Consider the following 21,740-nt stretch of genomic DNA (forward strand, 5'->3'; position numbering starts at 1 on the left):
TGAAGCAGAGACCAAATAATCCCCGCCCCCATAATGAGGGAGGCTATAATTGGGAGAAATTCAGTTCAAAGAACCAGGAATAGAAGGATTAAGAGATTCAACTGTGTACGCACAAGAGTTTGTGTAATGTGCATAATAGTGGTATCTATAGCGGTTATCAAAAACCTGTTGCACAAGCAGAACATCTTTGAATTTTTGTTTCCCTTTCATTGTACCACAGTTGAGTGCAAGATGTAAAACAGCCCTTCCTTGGGCGGAAGATTCTTTCTGCATGCAGAAGGTTAACTTTAGATCTGATAAAATGTGAGATTTTAAAGCTTGAATACTTTTTTGAAACACTGTTTTCGGTGGGTTTCTTTTCGTTTTGTTTTTATGTCATTTTTCTGCTGTCACGTATTTAAAAATGCCTAAACCGTGAAAAAGAAAGAAAAAGAAAAAAGTTATTCCCCAATTTTCTCTCTCTCTTCCACAGCTTGATAAGTTTACACTGTGAGAAGTAATGTTATAACTTGCTCCAAAATAATTTTGGTTGTTTGGCTCTGTCAACACAATTCATAAGCATATTTGTTTATTGGTTTTCCTCACTTATTCCACCCCTGCTGTGTTTTGTCTGAGACAGATATTGAACTGCTGGCAGCTTGCAGAGAAGAGTTTCACAGGCGGCTAAAGGTTTATCATGCTTGGAAGTCCAAGAATAAGAAGCGCAATACAGAAACAGAACAGCGTGCACCCAAATCAGTGACCGACTATGGTGAGGGGAAATCCTTTATTTCCCTAAAAAATGCTGGGAGAGAGAGCTAAGGAGATAGGGAGTACCTGAATGAGGTTCCTGGAAAAGTTAATAGTTACCTTAGAATAAAGTAAGAACTTTAATTGCCCTTCAGAATATTTTAAAAGGTAGCTTAAGGTAAAGGTAAAGAGACCCCTGACCATTAGGTCCAGTCGTGACCGACTCTGGGGTTGCGACGCTCATCTCGCTTTATTGGCCGAGGGAGCCGGCGTACAGCTTCCGGGTCATGTGGCCAGCATGACTAAGCCGTAGTCATCATGTGATAAGCGTGCCTCTGTGAACTGCTCCTTTGTTTTGTTCAGAGAATAATTTCTGAGTAGAACAGCATCTGTGTCTATCCTGGCATGGATGGTTCAAGTTACTTCCCTCTATCTCACAGTGCTAAAAGCTTGAGTCTTCCTCTTCCCCTCTGCTGCATGCCCCCAAAATCTGCTCTGGTGGTTCCCTTTACCCTCTGAAGCATTGGGTGTAGCCCACAGTGTAGTGTGTCAGTTTTTGGACAAAAGGGTCTTACAGAAGGGACTGGACCAGATTTATTGGCTTCTGAGAAGTAGATGTATGGGAACGGGACTCTCTTGCTAGCACACCTGAATGGGAAAAGCCTGAGTGAGCCTGAGTCTCTAGGTTACTGGAGTGGGGTACCTGCCAATATTATCACAGGATAGCTAGACAGTTGAGTGATTACCAGAATCTGTTTCTTGCATTTTTGGGTACCTTTTCCTGTTACTTTGGGTGGCATTGTACACGTCATAGTTATGGTATACTGTTTGCTTTGACATTCCCTGTGTCTTGAATTGGTTGGGCTCCAGTCCGCTATACCTGCAAACGAGATATGAAACAAGCTAAGGCCCTCCGCTGTTCCCCTTTTAACCAGGAAGGGAGAATCGTGTATTGTCCATATTAGCTATTTCTCAGGGACAGGGTGGTGGGGATGTGTGCTGCCACACACCCGGCCTCCAAGCAGCCATGTTGTGCCCACCAAAAATGGGAAGGTAAAGGCAGTGGGGAGATGGACACAGTGCAGTCATAGATATGGAGCCAAAACAGGGATGCCCACCACTATGCCTGCACTGGCATCCTGATGGTTTTGCCCGCTCTCCCTCCTGGTGAGCACAACAATCCAGCTGCCAGCAGCCCCTCTTTCCAGCTTTGTTGCCATCCCATTCAGTGGTTACACGTGGCTAATGGCACGTTCCATTGAACTGCTGAAAGAGTGCCTTTTCAGATTGCTCGGATCAAAAAGTTTTATGGTTTCTTCAGTGTCCAATGTTTGTTTGCAGATTTTGCACCATTTTTGACCAACTCAAGTAAGTGAGGGAATTGGTTTATTTCAGCTAACTTTGCACATAGGAAAAACATAGGCTCCGATTTACTAACCCTAACGAAATACTGTGTTTTGCTACATTTGTGTCACATCATACTTGGCCTGGTAATTATTTTGCCATCTAAAAGTACTCCGGGAGCTGCAGGAAAAAGATAGCAGCCCATGACGATATTCATGTTACCATAGGAATATTGTTCTTAATTATAAAAAGGAAAGATGATAAATTCATATGATGCGGCATTTCTGCAGCTTGTGCCTGTCAGAGACATCTTTTTCTGTTGTAGCAAAACACTCAAACTGTTGTTAATCAACTAACCTTAGAATAAAAATTAACATCTACGGTGCTGGTTTTAGGAGGAGGAAATTAATCTCTCTTTTCCAAAGGGCTTTGTTTACTCTGCAGAATATCCTTGGTCTGAGTACAGGAGGATGAGGAAAAAGACCTGTCTAGCTGCCTTTGAGGGCCAATAAAATGCTCTTAATTCTCAGCCCTCTTTATGGCTCACCATTATGCACATTCGTGAAAGCCACAGCCTCCATTTACTTCAAAGTATATTGAGGAGACTTACAGAAATAGATGTATTACTTTGCATGCCAGTTAATTTAAATGAAAATAAACAGGCTTAATAATTCTCCCAGAAAAATACACACTGACTATTTACATGAATGTTTGCCGTGATGCCAATGGATAAATTGGACATAATATTTATGGTTTAAAGCCTAATTATAGCAGAAGGGTCTTTTTACTCATTTCTATACTGGGAATATTTCTACACTGGGATAAGCAATGGCTATTTCTGGATTTATTAACACCACATGTATGAATGAGGGCAAGATACACTTACTTTCTGTTCCTAGTTGCCAATATGTTGCCTATAAATTGGGAGGGGATGGAATAAATCAATCAATCAGATGTGACAGCAGCTCATCATTTTTTATTCAGCCAGGCAGAGTCCATAACCAGATTCACTACTTAAAGTTGGTTGGCTAACAGAGGAATTCAATGTTAATTATTTTAATACTGAATTACTGAAATGTCTTTTTCTGTTTAGTTGCCCACAACAGTTGAATTCTTAGCATCTTTAAAAAGAAATATTATTATTTATTAAATTTGCATACCATCTAGAGATCTCAGGGTGATTCACAACATAAAGAGTTGTTGAGAAGAGTTCTTTCTTAGGTGAACTTGAACAGTAGGCATTGAATTTCAATGGCAATGTGGGAAGTTGGAATCAAGTTGGGGCTACTTCTGAGCCTGGTTTCAGTTAACATTATCTTCAGCAGGTTTTAGTGCAGACTAAGGGACCAGTTTCTACTACTGGATCAGATTTATGTAATGCTATTGTGAATTCATGATTAATTATATTACTGGTATTTTTGCCAAGTTCAAGTCTCTCAAAGTTCAGGAAATGGCCCTCCCCTTCTCTATCTTAGAATGTGGGATTTCAGGTAAGCTAAGCGGTGACTGTTTCTCAACCTGTACCTATCATTCACCTTCTCTTGTACCGTTTGTATCTACTCCAGGTTGTAGGGTAACTTACCGTATTTTTCGCTCTATAACACGCACCAGACCATAACACGCACGTAGTTTTTAGGGGAGGAAAACAAGGAAAAAAATATTCTAAACGAAATAGTGGATATATGATTTTTGTGGTTCATGCTGTGGCCACAGACATGTGATCTGACAGTGAGTTTGGAGTAGCCCAATGCAAAAATCCTGAGGATCCATGTGGATCCATGCTTTGTAACCACGGAGGAGGAAAGAAGGGGAACCATGGATCTTCTGCTCACGACTGCAGCAGATCCCCCCCCGCCACCCGCAGGCATTCGCTCCATAACACGCACAGACATTTCCCCTTACTTTCGAGGAGGAAAAAAGTGAGTGTTATGGTGCAAAAAATACGGTAACTTGTGAAACTATGCTTTAAGGTGTTTCCTTTGGGAGCAGTATCGTGATTCATTTCCCTGCTATGGAATACAGACAGTGGTACCTTGGTTCTCAAACTTAATCCATTCCGGGAGTCCGTTCAACTCCCGAAACCATTTGAAAACCAAGGTGCAGCTTCTGATTGGCTGCAGGAGCTTCCTGCACTCAATTGGAAGCTGCGTCAGACATCCGGCTTCTGAAAAACATTTGCAAACTGGAACACTCACTTCCAGGGTTACGGCGTTTGGAAGCCGATTTGTTCAGGAGCCAAGCCCTTCGAGTACCACGGTACCACTGTAATCATCTTTTCACAATTTCCCTACTTTCTGTGTAGATTAAACAACAGAAGTAACTGTACTGAAGACTGATTTTGATCCTTGGCTTGCAAATGTTAACCTTAGTTACTCCTCGTAGCTCAACAGAACCCAACAAGCCAGTTGTCTGCCAGGCAGCAGCAAGAGGCAGAGATGAGTCGGCAGCAGCGTTACTTTCGTATTCCGTTCATCCGCCCAGCAGACCAATACAAAGATCCGCAGAACAAGAAGAAAGGCTGGTGGTATGCACACTTTGATGGACCATGGATTGCTCGTCAAATGGAGCTTCATCCTGATAAGCCCCCTATCTTGCTAGTGGCTGGTTGGTATTCATTTTTAGTTTTGTTATGCAATGAAAAGTGAAATCCTAGGCCCCTTTTAGTGGAAAACAAACAAACTGAGATTTGAGCTATGTTGCAGGAAAGAGGAGCTACAAATAAAATCCAAATGCTGTATTCAGAAAGGCTGTACCATCATATAACCAACTTCATTATGAAACACCCCAAAATCACTTAAGCAAAGCAGTGAATGATGGCTTTGTTATATCAGTATTACATTTGCAGAGCATCCTTACAGCATTAGACGTTTTAACTTACTTTTCATGCTTCCTACTAGATTGGCCTTTGAACAAGTTATCCTACTGTTACTTTCAAGGAAAATAGGGGGAAACAGCAGCTCCTATGCCCCCCGCACCGTCCTTTTCTTCTTTAAATAGAAGAAAATGTGTTCAAAGGTCAGTCTGGCAGGAAGTACCAAAAGTTCCAGGATCCATTTTGCTCCAGAGCTATCTTAGAATTACAATATGAACAGGGCTTCTGTTTGTGTAAGGGTTAGAACAGTATTTCATGCACCAGTATCCTTGGCACTGAAGGGAATGGAGAAACCTTGAGTCACTGGGCTAAAGGAAATGATGAAGCACATTGCATTTTTTATAAGGAATGGAGGGAAAGGGACCTGTTGGTAAAAATGGATGTGTTTAATTAAGCTTAGTCTCCCTAATTTCCAAAGACATCAGTCCTTAATTAGAGTAATGAGAATAACTACATTATTTGGCAGCTCCTAAACACATTTCAATACTTAATACAGACTAAGTTATACGGATGAGTATTACTGTAAGACACTGCTCTTAATCTATATGGCCTGATTTTAAACAAAATCCCATATATCCAAAGCAAGTGTAATTTAGTTCATTTAATGAGACTGAAGCAAAATCGAATACTGATTATCTCTTGTTTATTAATAAAAATGGGATGCTCACATTTTCAGAAAAAGTCATATTAAATGTCTGGGTAAGCGCCTAGCGTTTAAAACCACACTACCCACTTCGTGGTGCTGTTGAGACTGTTTAGCTACAGTGCCACAGACCATGGTTCAGTTCACACATCCTTCTACATCACTTGGTGTGCAATTAAATTGCTGAGCTGATCCCCTTGAAAAGCACTGTGTACGTACAAGGCAGAGAGATCATAACATTTCGCCTGTAGTTGATGCTGCAATCATCAAGTGATGGGCGTGCATATGTGAACCAATCCTCTGCTATTGTTATCATATTTTTCGCCCTATAGGACGCACTTTTTCCCCTCCAAAAATGAAGGGGAAATGTGTGTGCGTCCTATGGGGCAAATGCAGGCTTTCGCTGAAGCCTGGAGAGCGAGAGGCATCGGTGCGCACCGACCCCTCTCGCTCTCCAGGCTTCAGGAAGCTATCCGCAAGCCTTGCAAGCCCGGGGGAGTTCCCGCGGGCTTGCAAGGCTTGCGGGCAGCAGCCTGGAGCACGGGGCGCCCTCCAGAGGACGCCCCGTGCTTCAGGAAGGTGTCCGCAAGCCTCCCGCGCCCGGCGGGAGGTCCTGCCAGGCGCGCAAGGCTTGGGGCAGCAGCCTGCAGCCCGAAGCACGGGGTGCCCTCCGGAGGACGCCCCGTGCTTCGGGAAGGTGTCTGCAAGCCTCCCGCGCCCGGCGGGAGATCCTGCCGGGCGCGCGAGGCTTGGGGCGGCAGCCTGCAGCCCGAAGCACGGGGTGCCCTCCGGAGGACGCCCCGTGCTTCGGGAAGGTGTGCGCAAGGCATGCAGGCAGCAGCCTGTTCTGGGGTCGGGGGAAGCTCGGGCTTCCCCTGCACCAGCCCCGCGTCTGGGGGGCGAAATAATTTTTTTTCTTTATTCCCCCCCCAAAAAAACTTGGTGTGTCCTATGGGGCGGCGCGTCCTATGGGGCGAAAAATACGGTATTTTGGGGCCTGAAAGAGAAATAAATTCCACACTTCTAAGGAAATGCACTAGTAAGTGGTGTGGAAAGCTAACAGTGCCCATAACCAAACCAAAGGAAGCCCTGTAAAATTATGCAATATTTCTCTAAGTGTGCTGTGCATGTGCTGACTCTCAAATCTTCTGTCATTTGATCACCGTGTGATTGTGTGGCAGTTGCCCTCCTTGTGGCAATATTGCTATGGTGAAGACTCTTAAGTCCAGCTTTCTCTCCACATGAAGAATGGAGTTCTTAACCCAAGGTAATATTTCTGGGTTAGCGGAGTCTGTAACCTGAAGCATATGTAACCTGAAGCGTATGTAACCTGAGGTACCACTGTATGTGTTAAAATCTAAACACAACACAGTAAGTCCAGTGTAGGAGAAACTGGAAACCCATTGTATGTTTTGTTAATTCTGGTGGTGTTTTTCTCCCCCCCCCCCATTTTTTTTTTACATTCCAGGCAAGGATGACATGGAGATGTGCGAGCTGAATCTTGAAGAGACTGGCTTGACTCGTAAGCGTGGAGCTGAGATTTTGCCGAGGCAGTTTGAAGAGATCTGGGAGCGCTGTGGGGGAATCCAGTATCTTCAAAATGCGATTGAGAGCAAACAAGCTCGGCCTACGTATGCAACTGCTATGTTGCAGAACCTATTGAAATAAGTAGTCACTTTCTACATTAACACTTGCCCCCCACCCCCACCTTAACAATAAAGGGAAGAATTCCTCTGAGCAGCAGAGGACACTTAAACATTCTGTAATTGTCTAGAGATGTTTAATATAAAGTAAACAGATTTTATTAATGTGGCAGTTTTTAATTTGTATTTCTGATGTTTTAATTTGTGTAGTGAATTCACTAGTTCTGAGGGTCTGAACATCCGTTTCAGCCAACTACGTGGTTTGCTTTTTTCGTTCATGCACCAATCCCTGCCCATAGCATCTGTCATGACACTAAAAGTGCTGTAACATAGAGTAACACTCTACTGGGATTTAACTACATAACAATGACAGCATTTTGTCTTCCTCTTTACACTGTTAATTCCTTTGTGATACCCAGAATGTTAGTCTCTCCTTCAAGATAGCATAGCAAAAAGAAAAAAAGTACATTGCATCTTATAACTGGAATTGTGAGGCCTTATTAACTTCTACTCTAGAGGTTAAAAAAAAAACTTTTATAAGATGAAAGACTTCATGTACAACTTATGAAAACTGCTTGACATCTAGGTAGATGTCCACAAGAAAGCATTTTGGGAAATGTGTCTTAGGTAGATTGCAGGATTTCAAATACTGAGAGCAGGACAATTGTGTCTGGAGTACTTAGGGATAGTTATGCTGATGCATGCTGAATTTACTAAGCAGTGGGTTTTTCCTTTTTTAACTATTTTTTACAAGACAAATTTCTTCAGGCAATTCTTCATTTTTATTTTTCGGTTATAACTTTCTTAGTCAAACGAAGTAAGACAGAGTTAAGCAATATTTTACAAAAATATATATCTAGATACATTTAGGACTGAAAGCATAAGGGAAGTGGGTTCCATTTTTCATGACAGCAAAGCCTAATTGTCAGCTGAATTTTGCTGTTCCTTTGTACTTCAGTGCAATGCACATGGGATTAGGTGGCTTCTGTCAGAAACTTTCAGACTCTTGAGGAGTGGCACAGCACTGGAATTTCTAATTGCGCCATGCTGCTTCAAATGGCTTAACTTCATAGTGTTAAAGTAATAAACTTTTCTTCTAATCTTACAGATATTTTTTTTTTGCAGCTAATCTTCCAACTTCAGGCTTTGTGGGCTGCTTTTTTTTGCTAATGTACCCTGGATGGTAATTAAATTTCTTATGTATAACGATTACTTGTTTCACACAGATGGAAGTTGCCTTTTATTGATGTTGCTGGATAGCCCTATAGCTGGCTAATATCAACAGATTAAACCTTGGTATTATCTCAGTGTTAGGAGATTTGGGGAAATAAGTATTGTCTGGTTGGGAGGGAAACAGATTGAATTTGGGGAGGCTTCCCCTCCCTTATTATATTAAGAAGCTAATTACATTTCTGGGCTGTAGTTTTTAATTCTTCAATATACTTTCTAAGCACACCATTGTCACTGCCTTCTGCCGTAGCATGCCTCCTGGCAGAAATACCCTCTGCAGTGTAACAACTATCCAGTGTAAAATGCTATGTGCCCACATGGCTACCAACTTTGGGACAGGGTTGAGAGGATGTAAAACTGCAATATTGATTAACCTCCAATTTTAATGCATGGTTTAAAACTGTTCACACCCTGTCTATTTCCATCTTGTCTTCAGTCTGTAAAAAGCCCCTATTCCTGCACATCAACTTTCTGGAGCTGGTTGGCATGGTCTGCTCTGACAGCCTTGATTGTCGAAGTTGCCACCACCAAAAATCCACCAGAGGTTGCACATGCAACCTTCGCCCCCCAGTGGGAGCCATGACTTAAATCTAGGGATGAGGAACCTGTTGCTCGCCAGATGTTGTTGAACTAAAATTCTCACCATTGGCCATTCTGGCTGAAGTTGATGGGAATCAGAGCCCAGCAAAATCACAAGCCCACCCCAATTAAAGGCACTTCTAATTGCACAAAGGAGGGTCTCGCTGCCCCCAGCCTTCATTGCACCATTTGCTATTTTAGAAAAACCCTGACTTTAGGTCAAAAGGAGCAACAGGAAGGAGGAGGCAGCACAGAGACCGCTTGCAGTTCATGGGATCCAAGTTTATGTATGGAGCCCTCTATTTTGGATGGTTAGGATCCAGCAACAGGAACAATGCATACAACACGTTTTTGCCATGTAGAGCTAGAGCGAGAGAGGATTTTTGTGCTGGTCCTGAACTCGCAGAACCCCTCTAATCAATGTTCGGCAGAACAAGATTATTCAATGCAAAATTGTTGAACTGAGGCCATAGGGACTGGATGTTAGAATTAAAGTTATAGTCATAAGCTAAGCGTTAACTGACCATGATCTAATCAGATACTTCACTAGTTGAATGCCATGCTTTAGATCTGATTGGTGTCACAAATACATACAAGGCCAGTTGGATAACCAGTGCTTGTTTTCCTGGGGGTACTCAAGGGCACACGGTACTGGCACCTTTTCTCCCTCAAACGTTAAAAGTGTGTCACTTACTGTAACGACTTCATGGTGAGTACTGGCACCTTTTTCTTCTTCTTCTAAAAAAGCACTGTGGATAACACAACGATTTTTATGGCGAAGAGGTTCAGAGAAAGGGGGGTGGAAAATAGTTAATGAGGAATAGATATGTTACACTACATGAGAGTTTCATACCTCTCTGTGTTTCCTACTAGGAGAGAATCACATTCAGTTTAAAAATGCCTCTTACCCTGTGTATGTTCTTATGGTCTCTGTATCCTCTCAAACAGTTATTGACATTATGCATGCTTTTTATTTATTTTTTAAAAATACCCTCGTTAATTACTGCTGCCACTCGCTTTCCTTGGCATGTCTGGGGCTGTTTCTTACGGACCCCATATCACATCAAATCGTTAATGGCGTATAAAAGATGCACTTTCTCCTTTAAATTATTTTCTGTGTCGTAATTTAAAGGTACGGCTTACAAAAAGGGGGGAGTAACTAAAAGTTAAGAGCGTAAGCTGACATAATAGATGAGTTGTATGCATTATATTTGGGAAGCAAAGCCATGAGCAAATGCATCCTAGGAAGTGGTTGTGAAAAAGGAACCCCAAATGCTTGCATGTGATGCCATCTATATATACTTTTGATTGGGATAACTGCAATATCCCGCACTTCCGTATAATCTGGCTGCATGCTTCGTCATTAAAATTAGTAACCACCATGTGTTGCTTAAGAGAAAACAAGTTAAGCCCTCTGTTGCAGCTAGAAATGGACCTACTGCTGTCTTTTGGTTATAAGATCTCTGGCGGTGCTGTTTTACTTATGCATGTACATTACTTGAATACACCTGAATGGATTCGGATTATTGTTTCAAGGGATGTGATGTTCTGCTGAAGTTCTTTTTATAGTGTTTGGTCTGCGATGACTGTTTCACGTGCTGGTCGCAGTCACTGAGTGATGAAAATGCAGTTATAAACATGCCCTGTGTCTCAATTCATGTTACTTTACTGGGAACATAAAACCTATACAGACGTTTCCCTTCAGAAAATAGCACAATGTCTTTAACATTCCATTGAAAAATTCCTCAGCTTCTGGTATCTCTGCCTACTTTATCCCTGGGTTATTTTCACCCTAAACTGTTTTAAGTACTTTGTCAAATGACCTTAATTATGTACTGAAAATTGCTGCAAAATAAAAACACTCCATTGATCTCTCTGGGATATTATTTATTTAAGAAAGAGTGAGGATGACTGGGGGATCTGTGAAACTTGCACTTTGCTTTCTCAAGTCAGTGTAACCATTAAAGCAAATAAACAAACAACATTTGATTTTAAAGTAATACAGTGGTACCTTGGTTTCAGAACAGTCCGGTTTAAGAACGATTCGGTTTACGAACTCCACAAAACCGGAAACAGTGTCCCGGTTTGCAAACTTTACCTCGGTCTAAGAACAGAATCCAAATGGTGGAAGGGCACCGGCGTCGGGAGACCTCATTAGGGAAAGCACGCCTCAGTTTAAGAATGGACTTCCGGAATGGATTAAGTATGTAAACCGAGGTACCACTGTACAGGCTTCTAAAACTGTCTCATGAATTGGCTTGCATAATATTCCAACAAGGAACTTTTGGGGGGTGGCGGGGTGTGTGTGTCGATGGCTGTCATTGCTTCTAACTAACATTCTTCTTACCAACTAATGCTTTTTTCTCAAATATGCATAATTTTCCACAACCCAATTAAAGATAGTTGTGACCATAAGCCAGCTTGAATCAAATGAAGCCAAGTTGTTTACAACTTACCTTAAAACAAGCACTGGATTTAATATTTTGCAAGATTATAAAATATTTTTGATTGCCCTTATATCGCTTTTAAATATTTTATGTTATATATATGCATGCATCCTAGATGCGCAAAAAGGGAAAAAACCTTTTAACTACTAAGCAGACATTTTTCTGATATATAACATAGAAATACAGTCTGTCTACACTCTAGTTAAATATTTTATTATTTTATTGAAATACAAAACATTCTCTCATCCAGCAAAGATATTTGGTAATTAATATTTGAAAATGATAAATTATGGTCAAGAACAATTGTTTCATTATTAAAACTGACATGTAAAAACGATTTCTATTGTTTTTCTTATAGAAATTGGTATGAATAAACATATACAAAAAAAAATAGCTCTGAAATGAAAATATATTGAATACAATGAGGAATATTAACTTACACAACGTCCAATAGTGCCTGGTGTATAGTGGGATATCTTCAGATATATGCCCTAAAGATGTCATCTAGGCTGTGCAATGGTACCTTGGCGTCCGTGTAATCTTCCTCACTGACGTTAAGATGAGATCTTTTCCATGTATACATAAATAATGTTATACTTGACTGTAAACTCAACTTTTTTTTTTACCTTGAGGCGGCTGACTACCTCTAACGCGGCGTCTACAAGCCCATATGAGAATATAACTTGGCAGGCGACTTTCTTGACACCGTAAAATAAATAGATGAAGATTAGTTAGCTCAACTCTTACAGGTCTTGGCTCCGAGTAAACATTTAAGAGAAGCAATTAGCCATGGTATTGTTTATATAAGCTGTATTGCCTAAATGCACGCAGGAAGGAGAGACGGTTCAGGGCACTAGGATTATACCCAGAGCAAAAATGCACTTGATAATTAAAGGAAAACACCTGCCGCTCCAAAAAATAAAGGAAGCAATGCTAGCCCTAGTAAAAAACTTCCCCTTAGTGCTTGCCTCCTAGGCACACCTAACTTTAAATAATTCTGGCTTTGGATATTCTCTACATCTTGGGGTTGGGGTGAAGAACGGCCTCTAAGCTGCGCTTCCTCATCTCTTGCTGCTTTAGCATATTTGAAATTGAGGCTCATGCATATTCCTGGCTGGTTGTAGGATTACGCACATGCACCAACCTATCTAACAAGTCTCTACCCCCTACTTGCTGCAGACACCTGAAGCAGTTTGTTTTTACTGAAAGCAATTCAGATCACTACCAGTTATGCAGTGCTTAGCGTGCATCGAACGTTCTGCACAACCTATCATTCCATTTAGACAAATGACCCAGCACAGAAGTATGGGTTGTAGTTGGGGTGTGTGTGTGTGTGTATCCATTTTTTGAAAAATCTTACTAGATGTGTCTGCATGCTGCTAGTTGAGAAGTCTTGTACAGTAACAAATCACACCACGTTAGTGGCTTGGTGTCTGTTCTGCAATCTATCACAACTATATGATAGCAAACACATCCCTTATACACACAGCCTAAAATTTACAGGCCGATTCTCAAAAGCATATAGGAAAATCTCTTAGCAATTATAGTTAAAATAAAAATGTCCACTTAATGTCTTTATTATCTATAAAAGAACAGCATCGTGGGGTTTAGTTTCTGTCTGTCTGATTGTAGGTCACTTTAGGTTGCCCTGAACAAGAGAAAGTGACTAACAAATTTAATAAAGACTTAAATAATCACTGGTGGTGGTGTTTGGGGCTGAAAACCCCATTGTAAGCCTTCAATACGATTCTCCAGTAATTATAATAAAACATTTACTACCACATAACTGACAGCCATTCCAGTAGTTAGTATATGTGTCGGCCACTTTTCTGTTCATTTATTTTGGGATAGAATACCACCGATGGTAACTTTTCAAGCAGAGACTTCTGCATCTGAATCTAAGCTTTAAAATAAAAATATTTATCATATAAACACTGTACAGTTATTAAATACATTTAGCACTGCATTCATGGTAACATGGATATTATAAAATGGAGGACAACAGTTTTGACGGAAAGTAGGTGCAGCCACCTTCTTGTTTTTTACTCAGATATAAACTTCAGTTAATGTGTTCACTGTTATGGAAAAAAAGTATTGGTTGCCTTCTGAAGCTTTGTTGTTGCCTCCCTCCTCCCCCAAAGACTCCATTTATCCAGGTGAGTGAACTTGGTATAACCAGCAGTCCTCTTGGTGAAAATCTGTGGAAACAAAGTGCCAATAATGTGGCCAACATGGACTCAAAAGACACTGAGAGCATTCCCTCAAATTCCAGAGTTACCGTATTTTTTGCCCCATAGGGCGCACTGGCCCATAGGGCGCACCTAGTTTTTTTGGGGGGAAATAAAGGGAAAAAAATTATTCCCCCCCCCGGTGCGGGGTGGGGGAAGCCCGAGCTTCCCCCGACCCCAGCCCCCAGAACAGGCTGCTATCCGCAAGCCATGGGAGAGCTGCGTGACTTCGCGCAGCTCTCCCATGGCTAGCGGAGAGCTGCGCGAAGCCCGAAGCCTGGGGCGTGCTGAGCTCAGCGCACCCCAGGCGTCGGGGTGCGCACTGACCCCTCTCGCTCTCCAGGCTTCAGCGAAAGCCTGCATTCACCCCATAGGACGCACACACATTTCCCCTTCATTTTTGGAGGGGGAAAAGTGTGTCCTATAGGGTGAAAAATACGGTAATTTCTGGAGTGACACATGCCCCACACCTTAGACTTCTCTTGAGATAAATTATTGGCCAAAATTTATCAGAAGATAACTATTACATTTTCTGAGAATATTTCCTTCTTTGAACGCCTTCTGAATTGCTGGATACTTCCATTCCCACCAAGAGTATTTGGCAACCCCACCCCTCTATTGCCCACCAACAGAGTTAAATACAGATCCAGTGTTAATACTGCTTAGAATAGCTGAAGGAAGCAAAGCGCTTAGTCCTCCTTCCATCCTTGCCTTACTCCATCGTTACCTTCATCTACCAATGCAAACAAAAATGTATGTTTGCTTACCTCCTCCAATACCCACACCATGCTGCTGCCGACATGTTGGGCAGAGAATTCGGGGAGGGGGATGACAACGACAGACATTTTTGCTCACCCCTAGAATCCAGTTTATACTCCAAGATCCTCTCCTTTAGTAGTTTGTACCAGGTCAAAGTGCAGGTAGATAAATCATACCGCTCCGGTGGGAAGGCAAACGGCGTTTCCGTGTGCTGCTCTGGTTCGCCAGAAGCGGCTTGGTCATGTTGGCCACATGACCCAGAAGCTGTACGCCGGCTCCCTCGGCCAATAAAGCGAGATGAGCGCTGCAACCCCAGAGTCGGCCACGGGTGGACCTAATGGTCAGGGGTCCTTTTATCTTTATCTTTACCTTTACCAGGCTTTTGTAGCGCTCAGTTTTCTTTTACTTTCACACCACTCTTCAATGATTGTTTAGGCTATTTTAAAAAGGGCTCAACTATAGCAGTGGCAAATAAATACATGAAGGGTGGGTTCTGACTCTCAAAGGTATATATATTTAGAGGTTTCCACACAATATATAGCTATTTACAAAAATAAAAACCACAAACCTTTATGTCCGCTGACTGTTGCCTAGAATCCAGGGCGTCAGATACTAACTCATCAGTCTTTGCTTTGTATCAGGTGGCCTGTAAAGAAAAGAAGGATATGAATGTTTACTGTGTGCTATGCAAGCCATCAAAGCCAAAAAGCTAGAGCAGAAAGTGCTAACAAGAATGTTCTGGTCTGAAGCTGTGACAAGAGGTTTTAGAGACAGTGAGGGTTAGTCCTTTTTAGTTGTGGAACACCAAAGGCAAGTTGAAGTTGGTTGTTAACAAGGGCAACTCAGAGAAGACACATTTTGAAGAGGAACGAGTAGTATTTGCATGCATTTTACCTCCATGCTCTGTTCTGTGCTCATGCTTTTGCAATGCTCCTTGATCACTGCTCTCTGAAGGACTGATACAAGCACTTACGTTACATGGCCCATGACACAAACTACTGATGGGTTCATGGTGGTCAAAGGCAGGATTAATTCTGACAGCATTCTCTGTGTTGCTTTGGCTGAGAGGAGGACCTCTACAAGGCAGAACATGTTTGTTTAGGGTAAGACTTCCTGTCTGTAGTTTTTAAAAGTTCCAAAAAACTGTTGGGGGAGGGTTAAGCTGCTTACTCCAGTTTAGGCTTGGTATTGCATTTTCTTCGCAACTTATATTTTAAAGTGACGAGAAGAATAACTAGGCTTAATAAGCCAAGCATCAAAGCTTTGGAGATGTTGGACCGGGTAGGTGCTGGAGCGTATTTTGCACAACGCCCTCGGCTGTTTCTACGGGCTGGGCATCTAAAACATGGAGGGAAAGGGAAGCAAAGCAGTTTTATGTCAAAACAAGACCAAGGGCATGCAGGAAAAACAATTCAAAACAGGTTCTCCATGCCTGTCCTAAACCCTTTAATCTGTGTTAGGTTTTAGGACTTTTCTTTTTATTCCACTTTTTATGCTGCATTTATATTTATCAGCCGGCACCCAAAGTGTGAGTAGGCCCAGTAGAACTTCCCCTTCCTTTCCCCCCAGCTCAGATATGCTCCAGGGTCCCCACAACCACCCAGAGTGGAGTTTGGAGGCACACAGGGGCAAGAGAGTGAAGGGGAAGTCCTATAGCTCATGTGGATGTCAATTCCACAAGCGGGCTGACTCCACTGAATGCCAGTCATTTATAGGATAGCTCAGTTGATTAGAGCGTGGTGCTGATAATGCCAAGGTTGCAGGTTCGATGCCCCTATAGGACTGCTGCATATTCCTACATTGCAGGGAGTTCCTCAGGGTCCCTTCCAACTCTGTAATTCTATGGTTCCATATTAACTTTTAAATTGTTTGATTTCTTCTTGTAAGACACCCTGAGGACTGCTATAGAGTGCACTATAAATGCTGTACATAAATTATGGTAATAACACTGTAATAGAATTGCTAATAATAACGTGGTGTAAGTGGCTGACAGGCAAATGCGTGTTCATTCAGGTTTATTTCCTATACGGTGACATCTCCCACCACAAGCACGGTGAAGCCTCAGATACTTACCTCATGAAGCTCCATATGCTCACTTGGAGTGGTGGAAGGTCCTACAAGGAAAAGAGCTTGGAGCAGGTCTTCCTCACAAGAGGTGCCTGCCAGGCAAGGAAAGGCCAGCCTCCCAGTTTTAGAATATAGAAGCAGGGGGTTGTATCCAAAGCAACACAGTGGAGTTCTGCTGGTGCAGCGACACTTCCATTTCCTCAACCCACACCCAAAATGTTCTCCAGAGGGTCTCTCAACCCCTGGAGCCCCTTTTGAGGGTGTGCAGGGGGCTTCAGGGGAGAGGAGGGAAGTGTTCCGTTCTGCTAGCTCATGTCCCTTGCAATAGCAGAAGAAGTGCATAGGCTACCAGAAAGCACATGCATTCCTCTCTCCATAACAGAAGATTTGCATTTTTCCATATAGGAAGTTTTGCATTTTTATTTTGTTTTTCTATTATGCCTGATGAGGCGACTGAAGGATTTCCTGTCAGTATCTATCAACTAGGCTACGAGGAAACTCCCAAGATTACCTCCTTCAATTTACAGATTCTTAAAATGAGCTAAATCTAAACAAAGCGTCTGGTCCATTACACAGCTGACAAGTACATGCAATGTTCAAATCTGACAAAAATAACCTTTAACGTTGAAGCCCTTTCCGCTGAGCTGCATGAAGTAGATTCCAGCTTATGGCAAACAATGGAGGTGGAAAGTCAACATGACTATGTGGGAACCAAAAACTTGATGCTGAGCACAGGCGCATAACATAGCACTGGCCCATTTAGGCCAGTACTGTTACTATGGCAAGCAGGAGCTCTCCTGGGATCTTCCCAGTCCTGCTACTAGAGAGCTTTACAATTGGGAATTTTCTGTATGGATGCCATAAACCACTGTTCCCTCCCTAGTCAATGTCTAACCAAGAATAATGGCTGCATTCTGTCATGTGATGCTGTTTGCATGATGCAATAGATTCCATAATATCTTTCAAATTCTACAGCAACACTGATATTCACAATACAGTGGTACCTCAGGTTAAGTACTTAATTCATTCTGGAGTTCCGTTCTAAACCTGAAACTGTTCTTAATCTGAAGCACCACTTTAGCTAATGGGGAATCCTGCTGCTGCCGCGCCGCCGGAGCCCGATTTCTGTTCTTATCCTGAAGGAAAGTTCTTAACCTGAAGCACTATTTCTGGGTTAGCAGAGTCTGCAACCTGAAGCGTATGTAACCTGAAGTGTATGTAACCTGAGGTACCACTGTATTCATAATCACAATCAGTCCTGCCATCCTCACAGGCATACTTGGTAGGGATGTGGGGATAGGGCCTTCTCAGTGGCTGCCCCCAAAACTTTGGAACTCCCTCCCTGGAGAAGCTAATGGAATTTGGAGAATTTGATAAGGATGGTTTTATCTTTTCTTATGTTGTTTTTTTCTTGTTTGTAATTTTGTTTTTTGTTTTTTGTGTGTATTTATAAAAAAAATTAAAAAATAAAACAAATAAGTTACATAAAAAATGTTTTTAGCTGTTCTTATCCCCCCCTTTAAGCCGCCTTGAGTCACTGCCAAGGGAAAAAGAGGGGTATAAATAAATATATAATAATATAATAGTGATGACACTTACCTACACACTGCCCCTCTTCCTGGAACCAATTCACACTTGCCACCATTAACACACAAGTGTGGCTCAATTTCACACAGGCTACGGCACGGCAGACCATCTCTTCGTACATAACCAGGCTTACAAAGGCAATCGGCCTCTTTCGTCCAGTCGTTCTTTACGCACTGTGAAAATTCGTCGCATCCCATGAACTTGCAAGGATCCGCTTGATCAGCTGTAAAAGAAAAGGAAAATCTTTTTTAAAAATGGGTCCATTGCTGCAGTGCCACGGACACTTGGCAAAAACTTACTCTTGAATGAGGAGGGAAACAGGAGCTCCTCCCACAAGTACGAGTCTATCAGTAAAATACATCTTAGAAGAAGAGCCAGCATCATTTTGCATTTACAAGCTGCAGTTACGGATTCTTTTCTTTGGTGATCTGGCTTTCCGTTTACTTGATTCTCCTGCCTGTGACAGTCGTATGCTCAGACTAATAATGGAGTTGCATATTACAAATAATGGGAGCCCTGTATCTAGTGCTCCTCTCCATGTCTTAATACAATTCACCCCATGTTCTAACCAGCTTAATTCAGTATGCAAGGAATTGCCAGTGCTGGCATTAGTACAACCAAGAGGCTGTGGCATGGCTGGCAGGTAAGGCGGCTCTTAGGCAGAGAAGCCCACCTGAAAATGGCCCAAGTCCCACCAGTGGTTCCTAGTCTACTGTTGGAGAAACACTGGTCTAATGACACCACTGGTATTTATTTTAACATTTATTTTTTAATACTTAAAATACTCCAAGTGTCATAAGATTTCTTAACTGATCTTTTTGGAAATCCACCAGCATTATCAGATCTTGAAGCTCTCCCAACTCTTAGAACCACTAGCTAGGAACAACTGTGCGAGAGCGCTACTACTCTCATGCCCTGCTTGTAGGATTCCTGAAGGCAGCTGTTTGACCACTGTGGGAAGCAGGATCCTGGCCAAGACAAGTCATTGGTCTGATCCAGCAGGGCTTTTATTTCTGGAAAGGAGTCCTCTTCCCTCTCTGGAATAGTCTGCTACCCAAACAAGCCTGCGACGCATAGCTGCGTGTGTCACTTGGCTCAGTTTCCTTGGCAGTCTGCCTCATCTCCAGATATCTGAGAACCAGTATGTAGATCTTTTTTCTCATTTTCCCACAACACTGAACTTTAATTTTATATCTCCCAGGCTTTCTAAAAAAGAGAATGTAACAGTGTTTAAAAAATCCTTTAGGATATGCTAAGGAAACTGGTTCAAGTAATTGTGTGCCTTGCACAGAACTTATTAGAATATCCGTTATAGTTAGCAATCCCCAACTCAGTTTGCAACACTGAAATAAAAGCTGTCTTTTAATTTGGAGATTATATATTTCTGCAGAATCTTAGGAACAAAGTTGGTTCAGACATAATCCTATTTTTTCAAGTAATGAGTTTTCATCCTACCCTTAAAACAAACAATAGTAAAGCAAGATATATTTGTACTTCTACATACACCAATCAGGCATTTGTCGACTTCAGTTTTCATTCATAGTTCATTCATTCATCTGGTCCACGGTTTCCCAAAATTTTCAGCTGTTTTTGAACTACAACTCCCATCATCCCTAGCTAGCAGGAACAGTGGTCAGGGATCATAGGAGCCAACTCCTAGGGCCCCTCAATAAAATATTTGAAGGGACCCCCCCAAGTTGATAGGTGTTGCCATTCAAATGGTTTGTGAATCTTGTGACTGATAATGCGGGGTGGGACTTACCTGTGCCCCCCAATATTTTATTTCAGTTGGCACCCCTGTTAGAGATGATGGGAGTTGTAGTCCAACAACAGCTGAAGACCCAAGTTTGGGAAACCCTAATTTAGTCCCATCCCTTGCTCAGTGCAGGAAATCCAGACTAAGAGCATTCTCCAAGAGATGGATCTCCAAAGAATCTCATGCGCTGCCACCCAGGGAAATGGTTCCGTTGTTGAACTGTTCTTAACTTTAATTATTTTCTCCTAATGTTCAGTTGACATCCACCCTCATAAAAGCACAAGGAGAGCAGCCCTGGTGGATCAGAACAGCGGCCCATCTCGTCTCAGTATCCTGTTCTATTAGCTGCCTGTGGGAAGCCCACAAATGGAACCTGAGCACAACCGCACCTGACTGATGATTTCAAACAACTGGTATTCAGAAGCATATTGCCTCCATCAGTGGAGGAACAACATAGCTATTAGGATTAGTAGTCACTGGAAGCCTTAGCCTCTATGAATTTGTCTAATCCTTTTATAAAGTCATCCTGTTACTTAATCCCATTAGATCTAGACCTGCCCTCTCGGGCAGCAGACAGGATGTCTCTGCCCCTTTGTAGGTGACAGTCCTTCAGGTATCTGACTACAACTATCATGTCCTCTGTGTCTTCCCTTCTCCAGGCTAAAGAGACCTAGTTCCTTCACCCGTTCTTCACAGGACTTCTTTGTCCTCTGAACCAGCTCCATCGTTGTCCTCTGAACCAGCTCCAAATGTCTACAACCTTCTCAAACTGCAGTGCTGAAGAACCCCCAGAGGAGGTCTGGCTACTGCAGTGTCTCATCCCTTCAGACGTACATAAAAACAAATGGTCAACTATGTTTGGTTTTGCTTACAGTGCTTTTGGCTGCATGGCATCTCACATTTTAATCCACAAACTTTGCTCTAGTCAGAAAAGGGACACAATTTAACACCCATCTTGTTTATCTCATTTAAATGCAGCGTCAACATTCCAGGATGTGAGGTAGAAGAAGGATCCTTCAGGACTGTTGTCAAGACAACATTTTAAAGTCATGAAGTATACAGTGACACACACAACTTCAGAAAAGGAGTTCACATTGCACAGTTGCTATGCCACCTTGAGATATTTCTCACAGTTACTGTCTGTGCCTGCATTAAGGTTCTCTCAGTTACTGTAGCCTGGCTGCCAGCCTCCTCACCCTTCCTTGGTCAGCAGACAGTTTTCTGTTGTTAAAAATGCACACTCAGCTTCCTCCTCCACCCAAGCATATAACCTCAATGTAACATGTGCTTATCTCACAGCAGGGTACTCAGTGCCCATTATGCCATGTTCCTGAAGTGTGACTCTTCAAAGGAATGAGAACTCAGGTCTGTAATGCCTGATGAACTCTTTCACCAGTTTTGTAGAATGGGTGGCCAAATAAACAGATGCTCTTTAGTGCTAGAGCTGTCATAGGAAAGTGTGTGCAAATCAGCACAGTAACTTAATGACAGCATGTTGACCAGAAAACCAAGTAATCCTTGGGCTATGTTGGGACATGTGAGATACATTCTGGGAGCACATTCTAAGAAGAAGAGTCCACCGTTTTCATTCTACTCTTAGATTTACTTGTAGGAAAGGTCAATTCGTTAAAAGAGAGACTCAGTTCTCTGCCATGTTCTACATGATGTTTGGCCGGACATTGGCCAGGGCACTGAACAGCTAGGAAATCTCCCTGCAGCCCTACAGGAGCTGCTCCCAATGAAAAGCTGCAACAGACCTGCAGCTGCAGAAGAATTGTTTCAGTCACCAGGCTGGGCCCTCCCAGCCAGTAGCTTTAACTGGCACAAGATCCCTGCTGCTGCTTCACTTGGCAGGA

At 42.4% G+C, this 21,740-nt stretch overlaps 2 protein-coding genes across 6 annotated transcripts in view; one reads left to right on the forward strand and one right to left on the reverse strand.

Moving 5' to 3' along the window:
* Positions 1-10,910, forward strand: part of MYO6 (myosin VI) — a 110,164-nt gene extending 99,254 nt beyond the window's left edge. For 2 of the 4 annotated variants that reach the window (XM_081187327.1, XM_081187329.1), the window contains 4 exons: positions 620-751; positions 2,071-2,097; positions 4,456-4,677; positions 7,057-10,910. In XM_081187327.1, coding sequence (XP_081043453.1) covers positions 620-751; positions 2,071-2,097; positions 4,456-4,677; positions 7,057-7,256 — 581 coding nt within the window. In that variant the 3' untranslated portion in view covers positions 7,257-10,910. The remainder of the gene's footprint in view (positions 1-619; positions 752-2,070; positions 2,098-4,455; positions 4,678-7,056) is intronic. The other 2 variants (XM_081187328.1, XM_081187330.1) reach the window with 1 other exon arrangement.
* The window catches only part of IMPG1 (interphotoreceptor matrix proteoglycan 1), a 91,090-nt gene continuing 77,690 nt past the window's right edge, over positions 8,341-21,740 (reverse strand). The window contains exons 16-20 of one of the 2 annotated variants that reach the window (XM_081187338.1): positions 18,141-18,351; positions 15,645-15,812; positions 15,369-15,550; positions 15,043-15,120; positions 8,341-13,685 (exon numbers count right to left, since the gene is read on the reverse strand). In XM_081187338.1, coding sequence (XP_081043464.1) covers positions 15,095-15,120; positions 15,369-15,550; positions 15,645-15,812; positions 18,141-18,351 — 587 coding nt within the window. In that variant the 3' untranslated portion in view covers positions 8,341-13,685; positions 15,043-15,094. Of the gene's footprint in view, positions 13,686-15,042; positions 15,121-15,199; positions 15,551-15,644; positions 15,813-18,140; positions 18,352-21,740 lie in introns of those variants that run through there. The other variant, XM_081187339.1, reaches the window with a different exon arrangement.

The sequence above is a fragment of the Podarcis bocagei genome (genome assembly GCF_964188305.1).
Source record: "Podarcis bocagei genome assembly, chromosome: 3".
Taxonomy (NCBI): Eukaryota; Metazoa; Chordata; class Lepidosauria; order Squamata; family Lacertidae; genus Podarcis; species Podarcis bocagei.